Here is a 25,360-nt window from a genome sequence, read left to right as displayed (position 1 = left end):
CAACAACTTCTTTCATTTCTTCTAAAATGCTACTAAATCTAAAAGTTCTCCCAGAAGTTAGTGATGTGTCTGTGACCTAGACGGATGCTACCTTGCACTCATAGACAAGACTATGGGGTCAGTTTGGAAAAAAGCAGATAATCAATGCTCCTCATAAATGCTGCATTGCTAATATTTATTTTGGCTTCATTAACACAAAATGTGACCAGATATGTGCAGTGTCATACAGTTTAACTGAAGTGTCAATACTCCTCTAGCAGTTGACATTTCTGGCTCTGCTTTGCCCTCATCAAATGTAATATTTATAAAATGGCATGTTTCTTAGCAGGATGATAGAATCAAAATTATCTTAGCATTCTCCTCTTACCTTTTAAACTCTTAGAACATCTACTCAAAAGGTTCTTAAGTGTAAGTTAAATCTGAAAATTACTTAACTTTAAAAGATCATAAGGGTTTTTACAAGGTTAAATGAAGGCCGGTTTTGGAAATAAAAGTTTCAGTAAAAATTTTACAGTCAAAAAGCAGCATTTACCTCAGAACTTTACACCTCCTTAGGTCAAAAGGCAAGACTTGCCTTAATCTAGTGTAAGAAAATTTCATTATGATGAATAGGACTTTTCCTTAAGAAGACCAATTTCAACATCTAGCTCTTAAATTTAAAACATTTACACTGAAAACAAACTGGAAGAGGACAAGTGAATAAATTTGAACCTTTACTCTGAAACAACATTCTTTGTGAATCTACTGAACTCAAAACTATATTGCCCGCAAAAACAGTAAAGTTCAATATCCTTTTCCAAGGATTTGAAATACCAAAGGATGTTTAATTATAAATCCTCTAACTGGAAACAACTAGAAAAAGAAATTTTTTTTTCCAAAAATAAGTTGAATCATTTCTCATTTGCTTGCTGGGTACTTATGAATAAAGAGTCTGTATATAGATTATGCTCTCTCCGCCCCCCCCCCCCCAAAACACTAAACCACCCTGAGAGAGCGTGCATAATAATGCACTGATAAAGCCACTTGCCCTCTTTCAGCACAGCGGGCCACGACTGTTGGAGGGATACTCCTTCTGCTTCCCCGCTGGTTAAGAAGACTGCACTTACCGAGCTGGGGCTGGAGTGCCGCCTAACTTTCGGAGACTCTTTGCCAGTGGAGGAGGACTTAAAGTTAATGCAAGCATTGTTCTCTGAATGCACCCTCTTTACTTGATTAGCGGGTTTCTCAAATGGGTCAAAGGTGCTCTGCGTCCTCTGAACCCTGACTTTTTTATCCTCAGGAATTGTGTCCAGGGGTTTGATCACTGAATCCATTCCCTGGCAGTTCCGTGTAGACATCTTTGTGACACATATCTAGGAAAAAAGAAAGAAAGAAAGAAATTCAGAACTCCCCACTTGAAGCTTTAATATCATGAAACACGTGATTTATTATTCTAGAAAGCCTGCTAATTTCCATTTCAGAAAATGCTCAGAAAGTCCGCATTCTGAAAGCTATACCAGCTTAAATCCCAGTATGAAAAAATTCCTCATAATTATTCCACTTCTACTCATTTAGGGCAGACACTAAAAATGTTATCCATAAAATGGGAAGATTAAGGTTTAGGGTACTAGTTCCCTAATGTGGTTCTTGAACCTTGTCACACATTTTACCACCTGCCTGCAAGTGCAATGATTCTGAATCATTAGGAAGTTGGACAACTTGCCTTAATAATAATAATTTTTTAAAAATCAGTTGAGCTAAATCAGATGGGCGTTTTAACTGTTGGGTCATCATGGAAGCAGCTAACACAGCTAGAGAAAAAGATCACCATGTATTTCAAAAGTAAATCTGTCCCATCCGAAGTTCATCTCCAAACTGGAATATAAAACTTGTGCATATAAAAGAGCTAATGGTTAGAGATGTTGAAAAATTGAAAACAGTATTTTTTCTAATACCAAAACTAATGAATATAAAGAAATAATACCGTAAAAGAGAAACACTGAATAATGCTCATTTCAAAATCCACAAGACCCCTATTTGCTTCCCAACTTCCCTCATTCTCTGGCCCTGCCTGCCCCACTCTTGCATTTTATTTTAGTCTCTGACTTTTGTCCCATTGTTTTCTACTCTACGTTCTAAGCCTTTCATTCATCCTATACTCTGGAGACTATGTTGTTCTTATTAAATAATTTTATGGCATCTAGCTTGTCTGTGAAGTTAGGTAAACTTTATTGTTCTCTCTAGAGAAAAGGTAATTCTGAAATTGCTTTTAAAGTTTTTTCTTGCTGTGAAGTTTCCATATCTTTATTTTTAAAAGCAGGAAAACAGAAGAAAATCCCATACTGTTAAAATAAAAATATAAAGTATCTGAGTGTTATATATAGGATAATTCCACATGAGGAATACATGTATCTACATGTTTGAATGGATATAGATACGGATATATATACAGACACACAGAAACAGACATAGACATAAATATTTATATGTGTATGTATGAGCACAGTGAAAGGAATAGAAGAAAACACACCAAACTGTTAACATAAGATACCTCCAGACATGTGGAATTGAATTGGTAAAGGGTAAGATTACTAACTTTTTATATGCCCTGTATTGTTTGAATTATATAATAAACATGTCTGACAATGTAAATTTTTAAAACTGCTAGAGCAGGAAAGTACATATAATTAAATTATGCCCTTCCTTAAAAATTTTTAAACATACCAAAAAAAAAAGTTTAATTAAATCTTGGGGTGTCTGGGTGTCTCAGTCGGTTAAGCGTCTCCCTTTGGCTCAGGTCATGATCCCAGCGTCCTGCATCAGGCCCCTGCTCAGTAGGGGAGTCTGCTTCTCCCTCTCCCTCTGCTTCCCCCCAACCACTCCTGCTCTCTCTCTCTCTGTGAAACAAATAAATAAAATCTTAAAAAAAAAAGAAAGAAATCTTAAGCATCAGCTCTGTCCCAAGAGTATGACTCAACTGCAAAGCACAGGGTGAATTTTAATTAAGTCAAATGAGAAGGATATCATCATACTTTTTAGCAAACCACAATACTGTTGAAGGTGTCTTGAAAAGATTTAAGGCAGATTCCTCTACCCATGATCAAAAACTAACAATTTATCACAAGTAGATGAGATGCACTCAATATTTTTAAGGATTTATGTTTTCTTCTTAAGGATGTGATAGTAAGAGGCAATAGATGTGATGTGGATGTGAAAGCATCCACATCACTGAGGCAAGTAGATTATAATAATGTATAAACACATGGGCCGGAGAAGTCAACAGACCCCAAGTATAAGAAACACAAAAAGAAAAAACATGAAGGTACATCAAAATCAAATTGCTTAAAACCAGTGATAAAGAGAATACCTTAAAAAGGAGCCAGAAGGGATTTATCGTTCCAATTTTAGTATATGTGCTGCCGAAGTGAGCACAGAGCCAGAGGGATTTAAAAGATAAGTATGAGAGTAAATATCTAGAAACTAAATAATACAAAAGGAGAATTAGAAAGTATCTTGAACTAAATGAAAATAACACAAAATATCAAAATGGTAGAATATAGCTAAAGTAGTACTTCAACTGGAGAAAATCTATAGTACTAAATGCGTATAGTAGAAAAGAAGAAAGGTCTCCAAGCAATGTGATTATACCTTAAAATACCAAAAAAAAAAAAAAAAAGAAGAGCAACTGAAACTCAAAATAAGGAGAAGAATGAAAATAATGAATAAATATCAGAAGGTAAATATATGAGGGGCGCCTGGGTGGCTCAGTTGGTTAAGCGAATGCCTTCGGCTCAGGTCATGATCCTGGAGTCCCGAGATGGAGTACTGCATCAGGCTCCCTGCTCAGCGGGGAGTCTGCTCCTCCCTCTGACCCTACCTCCTCTTGTGCTCTCTTTCTCACTCTCTCTCTCAAATAAATAAAATAAAATCTTTAAAAACAAACAAATAAACAAACAAAAAGAATGTAAATACATGAAATAGAAAATAGAAAGCAATAAAGAAAATCAATGAAACCAAAAGCTGGTTGGTTCGTTTTCAGAGAGGATTTTTTAAAAAATAAATAAACAAACCTCTAGCCAGACTGATAAGGACAAAATATAAAAACAAGAACTGCCAATATCAGAAATTGGAGAGGCGTGATATCACTACAGACCTACAGATAATTATGAACAACTTTATGCCAATAAATTCAGCAACTTAGATGGAACAAATTCCTTGAAGGACAAAAACTACCAAAGCTCACTCCAGAAGAAACAGATAAACTAAATAAATCTATGTCTATTAAAGAAATTAAATTTGTAGCGAAAAACCTTTCAACAAAGAAAAAGCGAGGGTTAGGCGACACTACCGGCAAAGTAAACCATACATTTAAGGAAGGAATAACACCCAATTCTACAGAAACTCTTAAAAAAAAAATTAAAGAGGCGAGAATACTTTCCAACTTATTATATGAAACAAGCATCATTCCAACCCTATAACCAGACAAAAATATTATAATTACAGACTGATTGCTCTCATGAATATAGATGTAGAAATCATTGGCACACTTCTAATAAATTTAATCCAATAGTACGCAAAAAGGATAATAAATCATGAAAAAGTAGAATTAATCCCAGGAAGGTAAGGTGGGCTTAACATTCAAAAATGTGTAGGTTACCATTTTAGGGGCGCCTGGGTGGCTCAGCTGGTTAAGCGTCTCTTGATTTCAGCTCAGGTCATATCTCAGGGTTGTGAGATCAAGCCCACATTGGGCTCCGCACTGGGTGTGGAGCCTGCTTGAGATTCTCTCCCTCCCTTTGCCCCTCCCCCCACTCCCATTCACGAGCACTCTCTCTCTCTCTCTCTAAACACACACACACACACACACAATGTGTAGTTTACCATTTTAATAAAGAACGGTAGGAAGTCTCTAAAATGGTTCCCAGTGATGGCCACTTCCAGGTATTCACACTCTCATTTAGTCCTCGAATGTGGGCTACTTTTGGACTTGTATCCAATAAATAGGATATGACAGAAATCATGGAATATCACTTCAGAGAAATAATAATAAAAAGACTGAGCTTCTGTATAGGTACTCTTTCCCTCTCTCTCAGATCACTTAGCCCTAAGGAAGGCCAGCTGCTATGCCATGAGGCAGCCCTGTCAAGAGGCACATGTGCAGAAAGACTGGGGCCTGAAAACACCAACATGATCTGTGCTTTCAAGTATAACCACAGCTCTGGCCTACTCCTTGATCAAAACTTCAGAGAGACCCTGAGCCAGAGACATCCAGCTAAGGAGTACCTGAATTCTAGACCCACAGAAAATGTTAGATAAACCATGTTTGCTCTTTCAAGATGTTAAGATTTGGGATAATTTGTTATGCAGCAATAAATAACTAATACATAGATATTTTTAATCATATGATCATCTCAATAGACTCAGAAAAAGCATCTGACAAAATCCAGTACCCATTTATGATAAAAACTCAACCAATTAAAAATAGAAACACAGAATGGCTAAAATTAACAACACAAGAAACAACAGGTGTTGGCAAGGATGTGGAGAATAAGGAACTTTTGTGCACTGTTGGTGGGAATGCAAACTGGTGAAGCCACTGTGGAAAACAGCACGAGGTTCCTCAAAAAATTAAAAATAGGGCGCCTGGGTGGCTCAGTTGGTTAAGTGACTGCCTTCGGCTCAGATCATGATCCTGGAGTCCCGGGATCGAGTCCCTCATCGGGCTCCCTGCTCGGCGGGGAGTCTGCTTCTCCCTCTGACCCTCCCCCCTCTCATGTGCCCTCTCTCTCCATTCTCACTCTCTCAAATAAATAATAAATAAAATCTTAAAAAAAAAAAAAGTTAAAATTAGAAATACCTTATCATCCAGCAATCACACTACTGGGTATTTACCCAAAGAATACAAAACACTAATTCAAAGGGATACATGGACCCCTGTGTTTACAGCAGCATTATTTACAATAGCCAAGATATGGAAGCAGCCCAAGTGCCCACTGATAGGTAAATGGATAAAGAAAATGTGGTATATATATACACTGGAATATTACTCAGCCATAAAAAAGAATGAAATCTTGTCATGTTCAACAACATGGACAGAGCTAGAGAGTATAATACTAAATGAAATAAGTCAGAGAAAGACAAATACTGTATGATTTCACTCATATGGGGAATTTAAGAAATAAAACAAACAAGCAATGAAAAAAATAAGAGAGACAAATCAAGAAACAGACTCTCAACTATAGAGAACAAACTGATGGTTACCAGAGGGGAGGTGGGTGGGGGGATGGGTGAAATAGGTGATGGGGATTAAGGAGTGCACTTGTGGTGATGAGCACAGGGTGATGTATAGAAGTGCTGAATTACTATGCTGTACACTTGAAACTAATATAACATTGTACGTTAGCTAACTGAAATTAAAATAAAAACTTTTTAAAAAATAGAAGAAAATTTCCTCAAGCTGATTAAAACGCATCTACAAAAAAAGTAGAGTGACATAAAAGTTAATGGTGAGAAATTGAAAACCTTCTCCTACGAACAGGAACAAATCAAGATGTCCACTCTAATCTGATTTAACATTGTATTATACATTCTAGACAATGCCACAAGGCAGGAGAAAAGAAATAATAAGCATCTACACTGGAAAGGAAGAAGTAAAGCTGATTTTATTCACAGAAGATATTATCATCCATGTAGAAAATCCAGTGAAATCTACAGAAAAAAACCCACTAGAATTAATAAATAAGTTATCAAGGGTGCAAGATAGAAGATCAATAAACAAAAGCATTTCTATTTCTAGATACTAGCAACAATTAGAAATTTAAATTAAAAAAACAATTTACGAAAAATAAATAAAATAAAAAACAATTCACAACAGCTTTGAACAATGTTAAATATTTAATGATAATTCTGACCAAATATGTGCAAGATCTATACACAGGAACTACAAAACATGGCTGAGAGAAGTAAAACCTAAAGAAAAAAGAAAAAAAAAAGAAAGAAAGAAACCAATTCATGGGTCTTTTCAATTTACTGTGACACTTTTGGGAAGAAGCTAATCTCTGTTTCAGCCATAAAATATTACTAGTTTCTTAATTTAAAAGAAGATTTACATATGCATATATAAATCAAATGAGGTAATAAATGTATATAAAATGATAATATAAAAAGGTGCATATGTGGACTGAACTGATACATGGATAATGGGAAAATGGCGACCATATCTGGACTACAACTCTATCCTTGAAAATAGTACCAGGAAGCAGAGAGCCACAGAAACATCTCTTAGTTTTGCAAAGGAGAATATGGAGCTAACCCTACATTCCATTTAACCCTACATTCTATTTCTTATTCAAGGTCTTTAAACCGTCTTAGTAAAATATATTTTATCAGATAGAATATTGGTTTTTCTCTATATTTATAGGAAATATGTGTGAAAAACTTTTTCTAGATACATGGGGGAAATTTAACGATGCAGTATAAATCCGTAACACATGTACACCAACACAGCTACAGCAAAAAATATTAGCAAGGGCTAAATGACAAATGTCACTTCAACGTGTCAGCAGAGGAAAGAAGAGCTGTAAGGGCACCATCAAAGCGGAAAGAATGAACTTAATTCTTAACGAGTTCACAAAATCACATAAACCCAAATAAACCTTTCATTTGCCGTTCTTTGTGCTAACAGTTCTGGCAAAACTAAGACTCGCAAGGTTATCTGTTAAGTTTTGGAGACAGATGTACCCTAACTGGATATTTGGATAAATCCTCTGAATCTGTACAATTTAAACAAGAGATATTCTTACGGAATGTACTGCTTATGTCTTTCCTCATGTTTTATATTAAGGGCCCTACACTTACATGTTCAGTCAGGTCGCCTCTCATTTCACAGACCTGACTATAGCACATTTGATAATTGTAAAAATCAGTGTGAACTACACACTGTGGAAAACCAGCTTCTCTAAAGTGTTCTACCATTAAGGCAGAAGAGCGGCAGCCTTTTCCTAATTTTGAAGGGAAAGAGTATTTCAACAAAATTTCCTAAACCTTAAATATTTCCCACAAACATTCTTAAGCACTTCACATTTATCGTTTTGCCCTCTACTAACAAACAACAAAATACAAGCAGAAAACTATCATGAACATAAAACAAACTTCTTGGAAATAGCATACTTACATGGAAACATGCCTATGGTTGTGATTTTCTTTGCTACATTCACAACATATTTCTTGATAGTTCCTACTTCATATGATCATTTTAAAACGTATCTGTAGGCCACAGTGGTTTGCAGAGTACCACGCTTTCCGGGTACTCTGCAAATACACATTTGCAGAGCACATTTGAGACTCAGAATCTTCTTACCCAGTTCCATGCAGGCAACAAGGTTGTCCACATTACTGCACCCTTTTCCTACCGTGCCTCGCTCAGTGCCTGGCCCACCAGAAAGCTCATTAAGGTTCTGTCAAATTAATGTATCAAATGTGAGAAAGTTCGTTCAAATAAGCAGTCTTCTTGCTGTTGCTAAAAGGACTGAAGCTCTGAAAACATTTCTTATCCAAAAGCTACTGTCAAAAAGATAGCAGTCTTGACACAAAAAATAATAAACATACATATCTGTGCATAAAATACCAGCAACAAAAGTTTTTTGTTTTTTTTGTTTGTTTGTTTGTTTAACGCCAAGCTCCTTGTAATAGGCAGAATTCTAAAACGACACCTCATGTCCCTCGCCTTTGGAAGGCAGCGATGCTCATGACTATACCCCAACGCAAATTTCTCACCTTTGAATAATCCCCTCCCCTTTGAGTGTGAATACGATGAGATATCACTCCCATGATTATATTCTGTGATGTGGCAAATGGGTGATTATCCTGAGTGGGCCTGACCCAACCAAGGCGAGCTCTTTAAAAGCAGAGCGTTTCCTTCAGCTAGTCGCAGGAAAAAAGGAGAGATGTGATCTGGGTAGCCTGGAAGAAAGCAAACATGTCATGCTGTGAACTGAAATGGGGGCCACATGGCACAGCACTCGGCGAGCTGAGAGTGCTCATTGGCTGACAGCTAGCAGGAAAATGGGGACGATGGTCCTTTTGCAACCACAGGAAAATTACGTCTGCCAACAACTAGTGAGCTGCTCAAGAGGATCCTGAGCCCCAGGTAAGAACCACAACCATGCCCAACATCTTGATTTCGAGTGAGCCTGAGTGCAGAGAAACCAGCTGTGCTGTGCCTGAACTGCTACAGAAACGGAGCTAAGAAGCTAGTAAGTTTGTGGTAATAAGTTACACAGCGATAGAAAACTAATATGCTCACTTTACTGGAATTGCTTGAAGTACTTGGACATTTGAGCAGAATGTTCTTAGGAACATGTTGCAGATACCACTTTCTGAATTTGATATACTACTGTATCCGATCCAGGAAAAAGTCAGTGACGAATCTTAGGACCATCATCAATAAATGACCATATATTGAGAGCTTTCTCCATCAGCATTATAAAGCCCACAAACAAGTTCTCTACATAATTAAGGTTATACACAATTAATGCTGGTCTCCACATTGCCTGGGGTTTATGTGAATAATACCATTATCAGCACCTGCTTTGTGCATGTATCTTCATCCAGGAAAGTAATCTACACTTGAATTTTCCACATAGGACAGAATGACTATTCTGGAAAAGTTTCAGGTTTCCAATATTTGGGACAAACAACTTAAACACGATCTAGTCAGCTCTGTTAACCACAAGCAGAACAGAAAGAAGCATCCAGGCCCTTCATAAAGATACAGGGAGCCGGCCTTGTTGACCTCATGAGCATGTCAGGCAACTCACCCTGCAGACCCCAAAAAGATGGAGGGGTTGGGTCCAGAGAAAGATGCGGGCCAGATGAAGGAAGAATAGTACTCATTCCCCTGAGAAAGCTGCAATTTCTGGCAGCTTGAAGAATAAATTTATTGAAGAACCCAGGACACATGAAGAGAAGGGTGCGCACACTGGAGTCCTAGCAATGAAAGAGGGTTCTAGAAGTCAGGTGCTACTCCCCGGTGCCCAAGTCTTTATCTGATTCCTTCTACCAGCCTGCTAGCAACATAAATAAACATTCCCCCTACCCAAATAGAATCTCTTCCCACAACAAAATGCTTATGCTCAGTGCAGTAGAGAGTCTTGAAGACACATAAAATCTGATACTATAATAAAACTAAAGGACAGAAGCATGATATGTCAAACTGGGAAAAATCAATGGGAACCCATAACCTCAAAAAGGCAGATTTTTCCAACCACCAAACAGTAGCTCTTAGATGCATTACTAACTTTCATGTGTACCTCTAGAGCCCAGATTTTCGTCTATGTTCCAATTCTCCACTATGAAAAAAGAGGAATCTTTGAAAGGTAATCTGATTCCAGTTCATGAGGCAGAAAACACAAAACAGCTGTGAAATATCCAGCTGTTACCAGAAAACTAGGCTCTTTTAAAAAATGTCAGGGGGCAATGCTAGAAGGGACAAAGGAGTGCCTATAGGGATTCCTAATAGCCAAACTGTGATTATGTATTTAGGCATCACAAGGAAGATAAAATTACGGTTAAATGGAACAAGCTGAGTTAGGGAAAGACCATTATGATTTTAAAAGAGAAAAGTTAATATAAAGGGCAAAAGGCAGTTACGAAATAAAAGAAGCATGAACATAGTAGGATATGGTTGGTTTTAATCCATGGAACTGCATTAAATAAGGACGAAGGCAACTAGTGCTAAAAAAAGTAGGAACTGTACCCAAAGCAGGAATGGCTGTTCAGGGCCTTAAGAGAGCCCACGCAGCACAAGTGTAGGAAGGGCAGCAACAAGGACATGCTCTAATACCAGGGCAGGTCAATATAACACAATAACAGACTGAAGAGTATGCCATGTTGCCTAAGCAATGTTTTACAAAGAACATGCCCAGTGGAGAGAAACCAGATCACAAAGAAAACTTTTATGAAACCAAGGCGGGAGGCATTTTTTGGAAATGAGTTAAATTTTAATAACTGAGTGAAATTTAACCCTTAAAAAAAAAAAAACCCAACTGACTGCTTACCAGTGGCGCAGATCTGAATCACTGTGGAAAAAGCAACCAAGACCCCAACAGTCAACAACTCAGATTCTGTAAGCCCAGCTGTTCTGAGAAGCCACTGGTTTGTGGATCTGTAAAGATTACACAACCCCAAGAAGATTCAAAAAATATTACTGAAACCCCTGCAAATAATTTAAATAAGTAGATCTATAACCCTAGGTTATAAGGTATACAAAGACACATAGAAATAATAATAAACTTAATTAAACCCACAATGTTGGTGTTTTAAATAGGATGAGTGTAAGTACAGTAATATAATTTGCAATAATCATATTTGTGCTTGTTTTCTTTATTTGTGTCATCTTCAATTTCCTTCATTAATGTCTTGTTTTTAGAGTATAGGTCTTTCACCTCCTTGGCTAAATTTATTCCTAGCTATTTTATTCTTTTTTTGATGCAAATGTAAATGGAACTGTTTTCTTAAATTCTCCTTCCGATAGTTATTAGTATATAGGAACACATTTCTGTGTGTTGATTTTGTATCCTGCAACTTTAATAAATTCATTTTTTAGTTTTAACAGATTTCTGGTGGAGGGTTTAGGATTTTCAGTAAGTAGTATCATGTCATCTGCAAATAGTGACAGTTTTACTTCTTCCTTTCCAATTCGGATGTGTTTTCTTTTTCTTGCATAATTGCTACAGCCAGGACTTCCAATACTATGTTCAATAAAAGTGGCAAGAGTGGGCATCCTTGTCTTGTTTCTGATCTTAAAGGAAAAGCTTTCAGCTTTTCACCACTGAGTATGATGTTAGCTGTGGGTCTGTCATGTATAGCTTTTATTGTACTGAGGTACATTCCCTCTATGCCCACTTTGTTGAGAGTTTTTATCTTAAGTGGGTGTGGAATTTTGTCAAATGCTTTTCCTGCAGCTGCTGAGATGATCATATGATTTTTATCCTTTGTTTTCTTAATGCGACAGATCTGTTTCAACAGGCAAGAACAAAAGTGGAAACAAATGGGAGTATATCAAACTAAAAAGCTATTGCCCACTGAAGGAAACCATCAACAAACAAAAAGGCAACCTACTAAATGGGAGAAGATATTTGCAAGTGATATATCCGATAAGAGGTTCAATCCAAAATATATCTCTATAGAACTCATACAACTCAATAAAAAAAAAAAATCTGAATAAAAAATGGGTAGAAGACCTGAATAAATACTTTTCTAAAGAAGACATAGAAATGGTCCACAGGTACATGAAAATGCAAATCAAAATCACAATGAGATATCACCTCCCCCCCATCAGAAAGGCTAGTATATTAAAAAGACAAGAAATAACAAGTGTTGGTGAGGATGTGTAGAAAAGGGAATTCTCATGCACTGTCGGTGGAAATGTAAATTTGTGAAGCCACTATGGAAAACAGTTTGGAGGTACCTTAAAAAATTAAAAATAGAAATACCATATGATCCAGCAATTCCACTTCTAGGTATTAGTCCAAAGAAAACAAAAACACTAATCCGAAAAGACATCTGCACACCATTACATCAAAGCATTATTTAGCCAAGAGAGGGAAACAACCTAAATGCCCATCAACAGATGAGTGAATAAAAAAGATGTTTTATAGATATAGTGTATATAAATATTATGGAATATTACTCAGCCATATAAAAGAATGAAATCTCGCCATTTGCAACATGAGTGGACCTAGAGGATATGATGCTAAGTGAAATTCAGACAAAGACAAACACTGTATGTTTTCACTTATATGTGGAATCTAAAAAACAAAACAAACAAATGAAACAGAAACAGATTCATAGATACAAAAAAAAAACTGATGGTTGCCAGAAGGGAAGGTGTTGGGGATGGATGAAATAGGTAAAGGGAACTAAGAGGTACAATCTTTCAGTTATAAAATAAATAAGACATGGAGATGTTCAGCATAGGGAATATAGTCAATAATATTGTAGCAACTTTGTATGGTGACAGATGGTAACTAGACTATTATGGTGACCATTCTGTAGTATATATAAATATCAAATCACTCTATCATACACCTGAAACTAATACAATATTATATGCCAGTTATTCTTCAGTTTAAACAAAGACCCTTCTCAAAAATTATCTTTGCTCAGAAGCCTTTGTTGATTAAATCCCACTCACCACTTAGTTTGCTCCAATATTTTGTGTACCTGGGACTATAATTATTCTTTTTGTGATACTTTAACCTCAACAACTTGACTGTCTCCTCCAGTTGGCAAAGACTGTGTTTCTTATTTATTTTATAGCAACCCCCCCCCGCCCCAGCCAAGAGCACCTTCTCCTTCAAATCTCCACTTGAAGGGTCTAGGAAAGGTTTTTTTACTAATTTACAGAAAGTAAGGGCTTTACATAGATTAAGAGTGGTTTTCTCAAATGATAGGGTCAGAAGAAAACACCTTTGGTACCTCTTCCCAAAGCCAATCACAGGAAATAGCTGGGCTATCAGTACTGCCTGAAAATAATAGACATTCCAATATTAACGGGAGTGAGGCTGTGTCTTTTTATGACTGCACTTTTGTTCCTTGTGCCTGTTGTTTGGAAACTAAAGTGATAAAATTTTTATAAGCAGGGATGTCTCATGGTACTTGAAGGCAGATAAAAAAGAAGCAATCATCACAAATACCAAAATAAACTTCTGGGGTTTTTTTTCCAGTAAATTCAATAGAACCTAGAATTCAAACAAGGTTAGAGATGTACCCACATATGTGGGTGTTCATCTGAATCAATTATTTTGATTCACTCATCATTAACAGGAGTCTGTACATTAGCTGGCGGACTCAAAACTCAGTAAAATTGTTAGAAATTAAAATAGTGTTGGAAGCTCCAGAAGTCACAGTTTGACCTACAATTTTAGCTTGGAGCTATGGAAAATCCAGACAATTGTCTACCAAACTCACAGCAGTGGATTTGAAAGAGCACAACTTAATTCAGTTAAGGCTGGCATTCATTTCAAGTGAATTCATTCAAGCTGAAAATTGTCCCTTTGAATCAACCATTTTCTGGTGATCGGCATTTTACTGAGTTCATGGTGCGATCTTCTCCACTTCACCCCACACTCTTCATGAAGACAGCCACCAGAGAAAGAACTAGCTTAAAGGACTCTACGATGACCCACAGCAAATATGCATGATGAGTCAGGCAGTAAGCAAGGTCATGGTCTTTTGACATTCATGGAAGAAATATCCATGACCGGTCCAATACAAAGCTGGCGAATATAATTAGGCAAAAATCTTGATACTGCAACAACTCTTATGTTTGTTTTTCCCCTCATCCATTACCCTGTGAGGGTCTGATAGGTTTCTCCTACTCCGTGTCTCCTCTCAGAATCTGCTCACAATAAAAAAACCCATCATCAGTCATCTACAAGCTTTTGAACACTTAGAATGTAACCTGTCCCAGAATTATTTGAACTTCAAGCATTATAGAATAAAAAGCTTCATTCCTTTTAAAAAGAATTTCAGGTATGGGTGCGTAGGTGGGCAAGGTATTCTGGTGGGGGTGAGGGGGTGGAGTAGGAGGAATTCCTAATGCTTCTGGCATCATAACCCATGACAGCTTCCTTCATCCCTAACCTCAACTTGCAAGATCTAAAAGTATGCTCCCTCTCTTTGCTTGTGGTCTTCTTTTTCTCGTGTGCGCGCGTGTGTGTGCATGCGCACAAAGGTGGCAGTGTGAATGGTTACCCAGAGCAAAGATATGGGATGTGTTATCTCTACGTACATAAAGGGATATATGCATGGGTGTATTTTTACTTACAGCTATGTTTTACCAGAACCAAGATCTTTTTGTTTTTTTTAAAGGTTTTATTTATTTATTTGACAGAGACACAGAGAGAGGGAACACAAGCAGGGGGAGTGGGAGAGGGAGAAGCAGGCTTCCCGCTGAGCAGGGAGCCCGACACGGGGCTCGAACCCAGGACCCTGGGACCGTGACCTGAGCTGAAGGCAGACGCCCAACGACTGAGCCACCCAGGCGCCCCCGGAACCAAGATCTTGCCTAAAATCACCTTCAGAACATTAGCTAAAATCCAGGCAAAGCCTCCTGTCCGCATATGTCATGTAAGTGACTAAGAACAAGTCACTTACACTCTCTGCGTCTCAGTCTTCTCATCTGTAAAATGAGAGAGCTGGAGTAAATAGCTCTTATGATCTTTTACAGCTCGACTCTCCTGTTATGAACCTGAGGCAACAGCTGACAGCCGGTAAATGATTTTAAATTGATCAACTACGTAAGGCCAGACACGTAACCTCACTTCCTTGTGCTTCCTTTTACATCCCATTTCCCTTAGGATTTTAGGTTTAGGAGGAAGGCAGACAGGTTCACACCACGAGCACGAGCACCTCCTGACCTCTCCAGGCGCTGTGGGTCTGCCTTAGCTCCAAAAACCCAGCACTGTGACGGCGCCCTGGGCCTTCTGGCCGACAAATCATCTGCGAGCAGCGTGCGCAGCGGTCACATCGTAGGACGTGTGGCAACGCCGGTTCGGGTGACTAAACCCCAGTCGTGTCCTTATGTCACTGCCACTGTCACAGCCAAATATGCCCTCGCAAAACCACTAGGGCATTTTTAGATTGTATTTCATCATCTGTCACTTAAATAAACGCCGTCTTGCATGCTTCCATATAAGCCACTGTGGAATTTGTTGGCATGTGTTCGGTTTGTTTTGCCGGGATGGGAGGAGGTTTTTGTTTTGCTCTGCTTCTCATGTGTTCCTTGTATTTCTATGACCCAAATGGAAACACCTTGAGCACAGAAATCACCATCTTCCATTTCTTTAATATTCCGGAAAGCCCAAAAGATGGCAAGAAATGGGTGTTCTGTTAATATTTACTCAAAGATGGATTGTTTTCCTTATTATGAGTCTTTCCCTTTAACTAAACAGAGGCCGTGAAAACGGTTGGTCCTCCCTACCTAACAATGCGGCACCTTCTGAGCCCAGATCTTTTCCAGTCAATGGAAAGGCTTTCCCAGCTGTTCCTGCTCACCAGAATCCCACGTCTGTTACTGGGTTTCATTTAAAAATGCTTATTTTTCTGCTGACTGGTTTCTTTGGGGTCTGACCTCATTTCATTTAAACCCTGAATCCACTGGCTACTGGACACAGGCGAATGGAGAAGTCCTGAGGACGCTCGAATCCTTTATGCCACTTCAGTGACCACAGGTTTGTTACAGCCCTCACTGGGCTTCAATGCTCTACCACCAAGGGTCTTGATGATTGTTTGGCTAGTTTTATTATGAAAGATTTCGGTGGTCTTCTCAGCAGCTTGAACGCTAATATACGTTGCTAAAATAATTTTACTTAGTTCCTTTCCCTTCTGTTATAATTATACTCTTGAGGGGCACCTGGGTGGAACAGTCGGTTGAGTGGCTGACTCTTGGTTTCCGCTCCGGTCATGATCTCAGGGTCGTGGGATCAAGCCCTGCGTTGAGTCCCGCATCAGCATGAAATGGGTGTTCTTTTCTCTCTCTCTCTCTCTCTCCCTCTCTCTCTCTCCCTCTGCCCCTCCCCCTGCTTGAGCACGCCCATGCTCCCTCTCTAGAAATAAATAAAATTTTTTAAAAAATAATTATACTCTTGATTTTAGATATACGTGATAGTTTGTTTACAGGTTCGCGTAAACAGATGCTTCTACTTACTGACCTCTATGTTCTTTATTTCACCCAAATCATAATGATAAATTTAACACAACATTTGATGAACACAACTGTAAATTATTAAAATGCCCCATTGTTAGTTGAGGCCTACATAGATTTTTTTGGAACGTAGCTATCTTTGGGAATCAGGATTTCATCTGGAATATTCTCTAACCCCTTTCTGCTGTGGACCAGTGGTGCTGGCAACACCTGGGATCTCAATGCCACCCCATGCCCCCCTCAAGTCCTACTGAGTCAGAATCTGCATTTGAACACAATCCCCAGGGGATTTGTGTGCACGTTAAGAATTGAGGTGCAGTGCCCTACACCATATAATGATAGATTCTGCTGGTATGGCCAAATAAAAGATTGAGATTGTGCGAGAGGTCAAGAGTTTAAGAGGCAAAATTTGTTTCAAATTCTGGGTACTATATGAGTGATAATCATTTCAATATTCATTGGGCAACATTTTTACTCAAACTTCCCACAAAAGGTCATGGCAATTTCATATAATTTTTAATATAATTTTGAAATATTCTGAAATAAAATTGTCCAACAAGGTATACCCAAGACATTTATGAATTTTTTTAAAGCAATGGGATCAGAGTAAGTGAAAAGCAGAGAAGAAAGAATATACATGAGTCACAACCACATCTGTACCATTTGTAGAAATTTGTGGATTTGTGTGTTTCTAATACAGAAGCATTGTTTTGCCATATGACTACCATATCTATGACAAAAATTACCACAAAATTATTCTAAGGAGATTTGAACCCAAAATTTTTCTTTGCTCTTTAATTACCAGAGTTTATTTGGTAGCTTTGAGAAAAAATAATAAAATAGAACGAAGTCACTTTAGGACCTAGAAACAAAATTTTAAAAGGAACTTACATTTGTGAAGTGTACCATGTATTCTAAAACAGGTCCTCCCCTGGAGAGGAGGGGGGGGAAAAAAAAGCCCTTTGCCTACCTGGCATAACTGAATATGTCCCACCCTAGATTGGATAAGGGACAGGAACCCCTATTTACAAATAGAAGGACATGGCAATTCTGTGGAAGTCTGGGTGGCTTTCAGTCACTGTTTCCACTAAAAACATACTCTATATCCCAAAAAGGTCAAGAGGAGAAAGAAGATATGTGAATTTTCTCTCACTTGGCATGCATAATTATATACTGGCTAAAACTCCATCATGGAAAAAAGAGTCAAGAGTGTAGCATTCATATCATATGGCCAAATGAATATATAGTGTTGGGAGATGAAATATTACAATTGACATCTGTATTACCTACCCTCTCCCATTAATAGCCAGAGGGCTCAGAAATGGGGCACATGAAATGAAAATCCCCACACGAAGTAAGGGAGTGGCTTTGTTGAGATTCCACAAAGCAAAAGCCTATTCCCCATGTACAAAATTCTCACAGCTGCAGTGAGGAATTGGAATACCCATTCTCGACAAAACAGAAGACTCAGGCTACACAAAGTGGCTCACAACATGACTAATTAGTTTCTTCATCAAGACACTATTCCCTTAAAGCTCTTATTCTAGAAAAGAAAAAGTCTGTTCCTGCAAATAAGAACCTTTTTCCCCTCTCTCACAAAATTTACAGGTTTAAATATAGTTATTCTTTTTATTCCTAACCTGAGAAAGGGAAACCAGAGTGTTTTCAAAGGACCCCATGCCATGCAGAGGTGTGAAATAACCTAGCAAGAAGGACTGACTAATATAACCTACAGCGATTTTAAAAAGACTACCATGCCAGAAGTACTAATAATCAATAAACAGATCAGGCTGAACTCCAGATTCACGGCTGTTTGAAATCATGAACATGGTCCAGGGTGCTTTCTACCTGTATACATAGGCTTACTGTTTGAGGTGGTTCTTTTCAGTTTTTGGTTTTTTTAACATCACAAGGACTAGAGAAGCTGTCATCTGTCTCAAAGGCTGTGGAAACAATAGTCTCAGATACCTCCTGAATTGTTTTGTTTCTCTTCTGAATTTCATTGCACCACCCATAGCTTCTTTGTACTAAACCAGGCTAGTTCTTCCTTCATGTTTATACCTTTCAAATATATGTAGCTCGCTATTCTGTCCCTCATGTAGGATCAAGCATCCAGAAGGCATAATAACATTAAAAATGGAAACTGAAAAAAGACACTACTGGAGGTACTGACTGATCCATTAGGGCCTGAATTTCTTTCCCCTGGTAACCATATGAACAGCATTTAAAAATAAAGATTATAAATATTTTTAAATTCCTTTCCTGAAGGAGAAATAAAATTGTGTACTATCTTTTTACTCTGAAACAGATGGGTATATAAATAAACACAACTTCTGTCTCCTCACCTACAATAACTATCTTTTTAATAAAATCTAGATGTATTATTAATGCTTAAATAATAATTTAGTGACTAATGTCAAGAGTGATGCTATAAAGTTTAAAAGTTTAATGTTTTTATTCTAATAAAATAAATCGAGATACAAACCTGACCAAAGAATTCAGAAAAATATAGGGCATCACTCAATATAGGGTTGACTTTTGAAGCTCTTAAAATTTTCAGAGAATCATATATGGGTCACTAACCACACAGAGCTTATGAAGAGAAACACAGGGAACAATGAACCTTTGGGGAAAAAATGGAAGTCTCTTTCAATGCAGGTCCATCTATTGTAAAGAGCTAAAATTTCAGCAATAATAAATTTGACAGCAATCCATTAATAATAAAGTCCTAGCTGATTTCATGAGGGCTGGTTCTGTCAACCTTTCCTATGACTGAGAAAAGTCAATAGTGAATCCGGACGGAGATCGTCAAGGTGAATAGAGCAGAGCAGTGGGGTACACATATCCTGCTGCTCGTCTGCCACCTGAAAATAAGCCTCAGTGCTTCCAGGAACATTTCACTGTCCTCTTTGTGCTTTAGCAAGATCTCATTTAGCTGAGGAAGAAGCCGCTGGGGCAAACTTGTATCAGCGGGGCAGAGGAGGAAGTTTATAGAACATATACCCTTCCAAAACCTACATGATAAATGGAAGACCAGAACACTCTTTCAAATCCTCTTTTTATCCCCTCAAACACAATAGCACTAATAATTGTCATATATGCTCAATAAACAAGCAAACTGGGAAAGGATAAAACTTGGGCAAGATAAATTCAAGTTGAAAGAAAAGAGAGATGGAAATGAAGGATTTTTAGATACCAATGATAATGATGATGGTTCTTATGGAGCTCTTATTATGTAACAGCTACTTTGAAAAATGCTTTATAAGTAATTTCTCAATCTCTACAACAGCCCCATGAGGTATGATCATTATTCCGAGTTTACAGATGTTTAAATTGAGGCACACAAGAACAAAGTACCATGTCCAAGATGACACAGAGAGTAAGCAGAGGGAACAAGATTCATTCCAAGACTCTGACTACAAAGCCCAAGCTCTTGACCACTGGGATGTCTTCCTTACATGTTCCCTGGGATTTATATTTCAGGAGAAATAAGCAAAGGTCAGACCTATCTGCAACACTTCTCTCATTCTCTCTTCTCCTGATGCAAAAGAAGGCACTTTTAAAGCTGAGTGAAGTAAGTGCTTTATGGTCTATGGTTCTCTCATCCATCCTCCCTTCATCCCTTGCTACTTCCACCACCTAAACTTAACATGCCTTTGACTGACCTGATTCTGAATCAGCCTCATATCAAAAGTTAAGGCTGAACAGCAAAGTAGTTAGGGTGGGCAGAAAGCATTAAAATCATTTAAAAGCATTAAAATGACAGGCTGATGGGAAGATGGAATGATTCAGGAATGAGGCACTACCATGTTGAATCTTCCTTTCCCTTATATGTTTGTGTTTCCTGAATACAAGTGTGGACATAAACCACTGACTGATCCAATCCAAGAATCATCAAATCAGTCGATGGCAGATAAATGGATACCTCTGGGAGCCTTAACCTGGCTTTCTAAAAAGGATTCTCTATCAGAAAAACCATCTGGATTTAAGATAAACAGTATCAGGAAGAAATCTGAGAAAGAGAATGCTATATTGATGAAACCAGGCTTACCTCATCCAATGGAAACCTGCTTAATTTGGCAAAAAGCTTATACCCTCTCCTATTCCTCTCTGCCCGACTCAGAAGATAACATGAGGTTTTCAGGTTGAGCGTTCACTGAAAACAGCAGTGGGGAGTGAAGGAGGGTCTGCAGTGGATATCAGGAGACTGAGTAAAGTCTCCCTCTCCCACTGGATGAACCAATGGTGATGAGCCAAGTAGACAACACACTTGCTGAAGAACCAATTCTAAGAGTCTGCAGAAGGACCTCAACATGATCAGAGAGAGTAAGGGAACTGAAGCAGAGGGGGTGAAATTCAAACGTTAATAATGACAAAAGCCACAGTCCAGCCTTCCACTGAATATTTCAGCTGACTGTTTCATGTCAAGAACTGACATGAAAATCTAAGTAGCCCAATTACCAGGCATGTAGAGAATCCAAGTGTAATATATCCACAGATTATTCCCTCAGTGCATTTCTATTCCACATTTCCTGTCCCTCCCTACAAGCTTTGAGTTTTAGTATCTCTAAATTACCTATTATGGTGCCCATATGGAAACTTGACTTAGTGAAATCATATAAGGGGGAATTCTGGTGTTTTTCCATATAAAGATCAAAGCCTATATTGGGGCACCTGGGTGGCTCAGTCAGTTAAGTGTCTGACTCTTGATTTTGGCTCAGGCCATGATCTCAGGGTTGAGATCGAGCCCTGCATGGGGCTCCATGCCCAGCGTGGAGCCTGCTTAAGGTTTGCTCTCTGCCCCTCCCCCCCAGAAAAAAATCAAAGCATATATTAAAAAAGTAATGAAATTCTGGTACATGCTACAACACAGATGAACCCTGGAAAACATGCTAAGTGAAATTGACCAAACACAAAAGAATTAACGCTGTATGATTCCACTTGATGAGGCAAATCATAGACACAGAAAGTAAACTAGAGATTACCAGAGACCAGGGGGAAGGGAAATGGGGTTATTATTTAATGGGTACAGAGTTTTTCTATTTGGATAATGGGAAAAGTTCTGGAAATGGATAGCAGTGATGGTAGCAATACCTTGTGAAAGTACTTACTGCCAATGAATTGTACACTTAAAAATGATTAAAGAGGTGAGTTTTGTGGTAAGTAGATTTTATACCACAATTAAAAAATGAAAAAAAATCAAAGCATACAATATCTGTACTGCAGTTGTCCCAAACGAAAGAAACCTACTCCAAAATTTCTCCTGGAAATATCTTAAAAAGGAGTACAGTACATGGTAAGTTCCATGAGGACAGGTCCCAGATCATTTTGACTCACTCTTAACAGAGCAGTTACACCATTACACAGTAGACTCTCCATAAATGTTTGTTTAATAAATGATTAAAAGAAAATAGAAGGAGTCTCCTAGAGAGAAAATATAATATTTAAAAAGCATCAAATTTACTTATTCATAAGAAAGAATAAGGAGCATATTCCAGAGAAAAATACCAATGCTACTCTATCTAAGCTCCTTCAGGGAAGGGAGTGTATCACTTCATTGTACTTCCTCACAGCAAGTCTTACAATGTCTTACACATAGTAGATGGCTAATAAATGTTTGCAGAATGAGGAATTAAAAAGTGTGCAGATTGTGGCGCGCCTGGGTGGCTTAGTCGGTTAAGTGTCTGCCTTCAGCTCAGGTCATGATCCCAGGGTCCTGGGATCGAGTCCTGCAACAGGCTCCCTGCTCAGTGGGGAGTCTGCTTCTCCCTCTCCCTCTGCTACTCCCCTGCTCGTGCTCTCTCTCTCTCTCTCTCTCTCAAATAAATAAATGAAATCTTTTTTTTAAAAAGTATATGATTGTAAAATCAATGTCATATAACTGCTCTACTCTTCCCCTTTTTAAAAATTACTTCTTGCAAATGTACAATTCCTTCTGTCATAGGGCGAAAAAATAAACCTCACAGCTTATACAAAGTGAAGGTAAAAATATAAATAGCTAGAACATATCACTCTCAGAAAAAAAAAAACAACGAACACAGAGTACATCATCTTCTGAACAGGAAAAAAAAAAAGTTTTTTTCAGAAAAAAACAACCGAAGTATGGAAAAGAATAGCTAATAGTTCATGTTCACTTTTTAGGAAGTAATAAGTGGTTAAAATAAAACTTGAATTCTCTTTGGAAGAAAATCCAAATATTCATTCCCCAAAATCAGTGTCCCACCTTTGTAATCAAGAGTTGAGTAAACATAGAAGGATATTTAAGGCTCCTAAGTGGCCCCCCTCAAAAATTTCTCTCACTTGTCTATCAAGTAATCACGTGTTCTTTTTTAAAAATACTAATGTCACAAAATTATACACAACTGGCTTATGACCAACATGCTACAGCAAGTTACTGATGATTTTCTCAACGGATATTCACTATCTGCATCATTTATTTACATTTTACATGATTTGCTGAGTTACAGTACATGTAAGTAGAATATTTTTAAAGCAAAAAATCAAATCCTGACACCCTGGATATTCAGCACCTATAAAGTACATGGATCCTAATAAATCCACCAGGACCATGTAATGTAGTAGTCTCACTTTGAATAATATTAAAACATGTTCTTCAACTTCAGCTGTCCCCCACCCCCAATACTGTGTGCCAATTAACAAAGGAAATAGAAATGCCACCCCTGTAGATACCAAGGTTGACATCTCTCTCAACTGTTATCCGCAGCACAAGCAGGTAAGCAGCATTTTGGAGTAGCCTGTCTGCTAGCCCAGTCCTTCATGCATGCGGGGTTCTCCATTAGCATCCAAAATGCTCCCAGTCCAAGATTACAGCCAGCACTTCAAGCAGAACTGCATGAAAGATGATCACTTCCGTACATGAAAGCATAACCACTCCAGGTGTAATGATGCAAAATACCAGCACACTGACTTCTGCCAGAAAGCACAGACTTAAAGCAGGTACGTTTCTGTGCTCTAGAAGGGAAGGGGGTGGAATGAGCAAGGAGGAAACCCCACAGCCCTAATACATTAGAGATGCTTATTCCACTCAGATCCAATCCAGCTAATTCATGGACATCAGTTTACCCAAATGAAAGAAGTGGTCTCCCGTCCTTCACTGGCTTGACTCAGAGGGCATTCAGCCAAGCAAAGCCAGGCAAAACAATCTGTAAGATCTCTTTAAGCTGTAATAAATAAGACGAGTTTCAGAAGAAATAACACTCAGCTATGGCAAAGAAGCACAAACGCTAAACCTTTTCCTCGTCTTATCACTGCTACTGGTGTTTACAAACTACAAGCAGTAGCCTTGGGAGCCTCAAGAGACTCTCCATGAGTAACCTCCTGTCGGATCCCTAATTTAAATACCCCCTGATCAATCTGTGATGTTTTTGGCAGTTAAATAGAAGGGGGTGAGTGAAATGACATGCATAAAATGAATCCTTTTCAAGTTGTAAATGAGTGAGTCAGGATTCAGACTTGCCGAGATGCTCCAAATTAAAACCCCTGCTCTAATTTTAAGCATGCTCCGTCTTACCGTTTTGCTGTTGTCTCTCTCAGGCTCGATTCACCTGGAACTCTTTAACATGTCTCTAGCAATGTGTTTGCACCAGGCCAGGCTCATACAGCAACTGAATTCACATCTTTCTGCACTAGCAAGCTGAAATGGTACGGCCGTACTACAACCAAGAAAGGGGGAAGCAAAAGCAAAAAAAAAAAAAAACCACACACACACACAAACACACACCAGAAATCACCTAAGAGAAACTAATCTCAGTGGAATAAGACCAAAAATAGTTCACAAGAATACAAAGGGCATGCTAACATTCAGTATCAATAGCTTTAACAGTTCATTTCTCCCCCCCCAAAAAATCTAGTTGTTTTTTTTTTTTTTCTCCAAACACGATGGACTTGCCTGTGGAGTTCCCAGGAAGGCAGAGTAACCAGGCTCTGCAGCAGCATTGCAGCCAAAGTAACAGTGCATATGCTGTCCAGGCAATTCACAACACAGTCTCTTCAGAAAGATATTGATTTGCAATGCAGGGCTGCCTCAAAAGAATACAGAATGGGAGCCAAACAGCTAATGGTGATTGCATAGGAGGAAAAACATTTAATCAAGGGGATGTACCTCATCATGCTCAATTCATTTTTTTAAAAGCACTGGAGGAAGCCAGTAAGGATCTTGAGTGGTAACCTCATTAAACAATAATCTGAGGTCCTATAGCAGGCCAATGAAGGCTACCATCATTCGTGCTGCAAAAGCCACTAAAATAGTTTAATGTGTCTATGTGTATATATTTTTCATATGCAAATGGGGCATAATGAGAACTCTAAAATAACCATGCATCAAATAAATGAGGTTAAAAATGCACAGATGTAGCACTTACAGAACCAAAGTGATAAGATACATAGTTACGAGCCTACAGGATTCTTGGTTAGAGGGGTTAGCGCTTCTGTCACTCCCAAAAGTAAAATGCCAACACAAAGCAGATCTCACAGTCCTTGGGTTAATTATGTCAAGTCATACCACACAGTGCTGGGTGCTGGGTGGCAAGGAAGAATGCCAAAAGGCTACTCTTATAGCGACCCCTACAGGAGAGTGATTAAGCTACAATTTGTCTTTGTTGAAAGTACTTCCTATCCTCAAAATACAGAACCACGAAAAGGGTATAAATTAGG

General features: G+C 38.3%; 1 protein-coding gene across 2 annotated transcripts in view; it reads right to left on the bottom strand.

Annotated features, from left to right (window-relative positions):
- The window catches only part of CDK14 (cyclin dependent kinase 14), a 546,170-nt gene that overhangs the window by 412,632 nt on the left and 108,178 nt on the right, over positions 1-25,360 (bottom strand). The window contains exon 3 of one of the 2 annotated variants that reach the window (XM_021689620.1): positions 1,107-1,352. In XM_021689620.1, coding sequence (XP_021545295.1) covers positions 1,107-1,352 — 246 coding nt within the window. Of the gene's footprint in view, positions 1-1,106; positions 1,353-25,360 lie in introns of those variants that run through there. The other variant, XM_021689621.1, reaches the window with a different exon arrangement.

The sequence above is a fragment of the Neomonachus schauinslandi genome, chromosome 12, assembly GCF_002201575.2.
Source record: "Neomonachus schauinslandi chromosome 12, ASM220157v2, whole genome shotgun sequence".
NCBI classification, from domain to species: Eukaryota; Metazoa; Chordata; class Mammalia; order Carnivora; family Phocidae; genus Neomonachus; species Neomonachus schauinslandi.
This window is presented reverse-complemented; position numbering and strand designations above follow the sequence as displayed.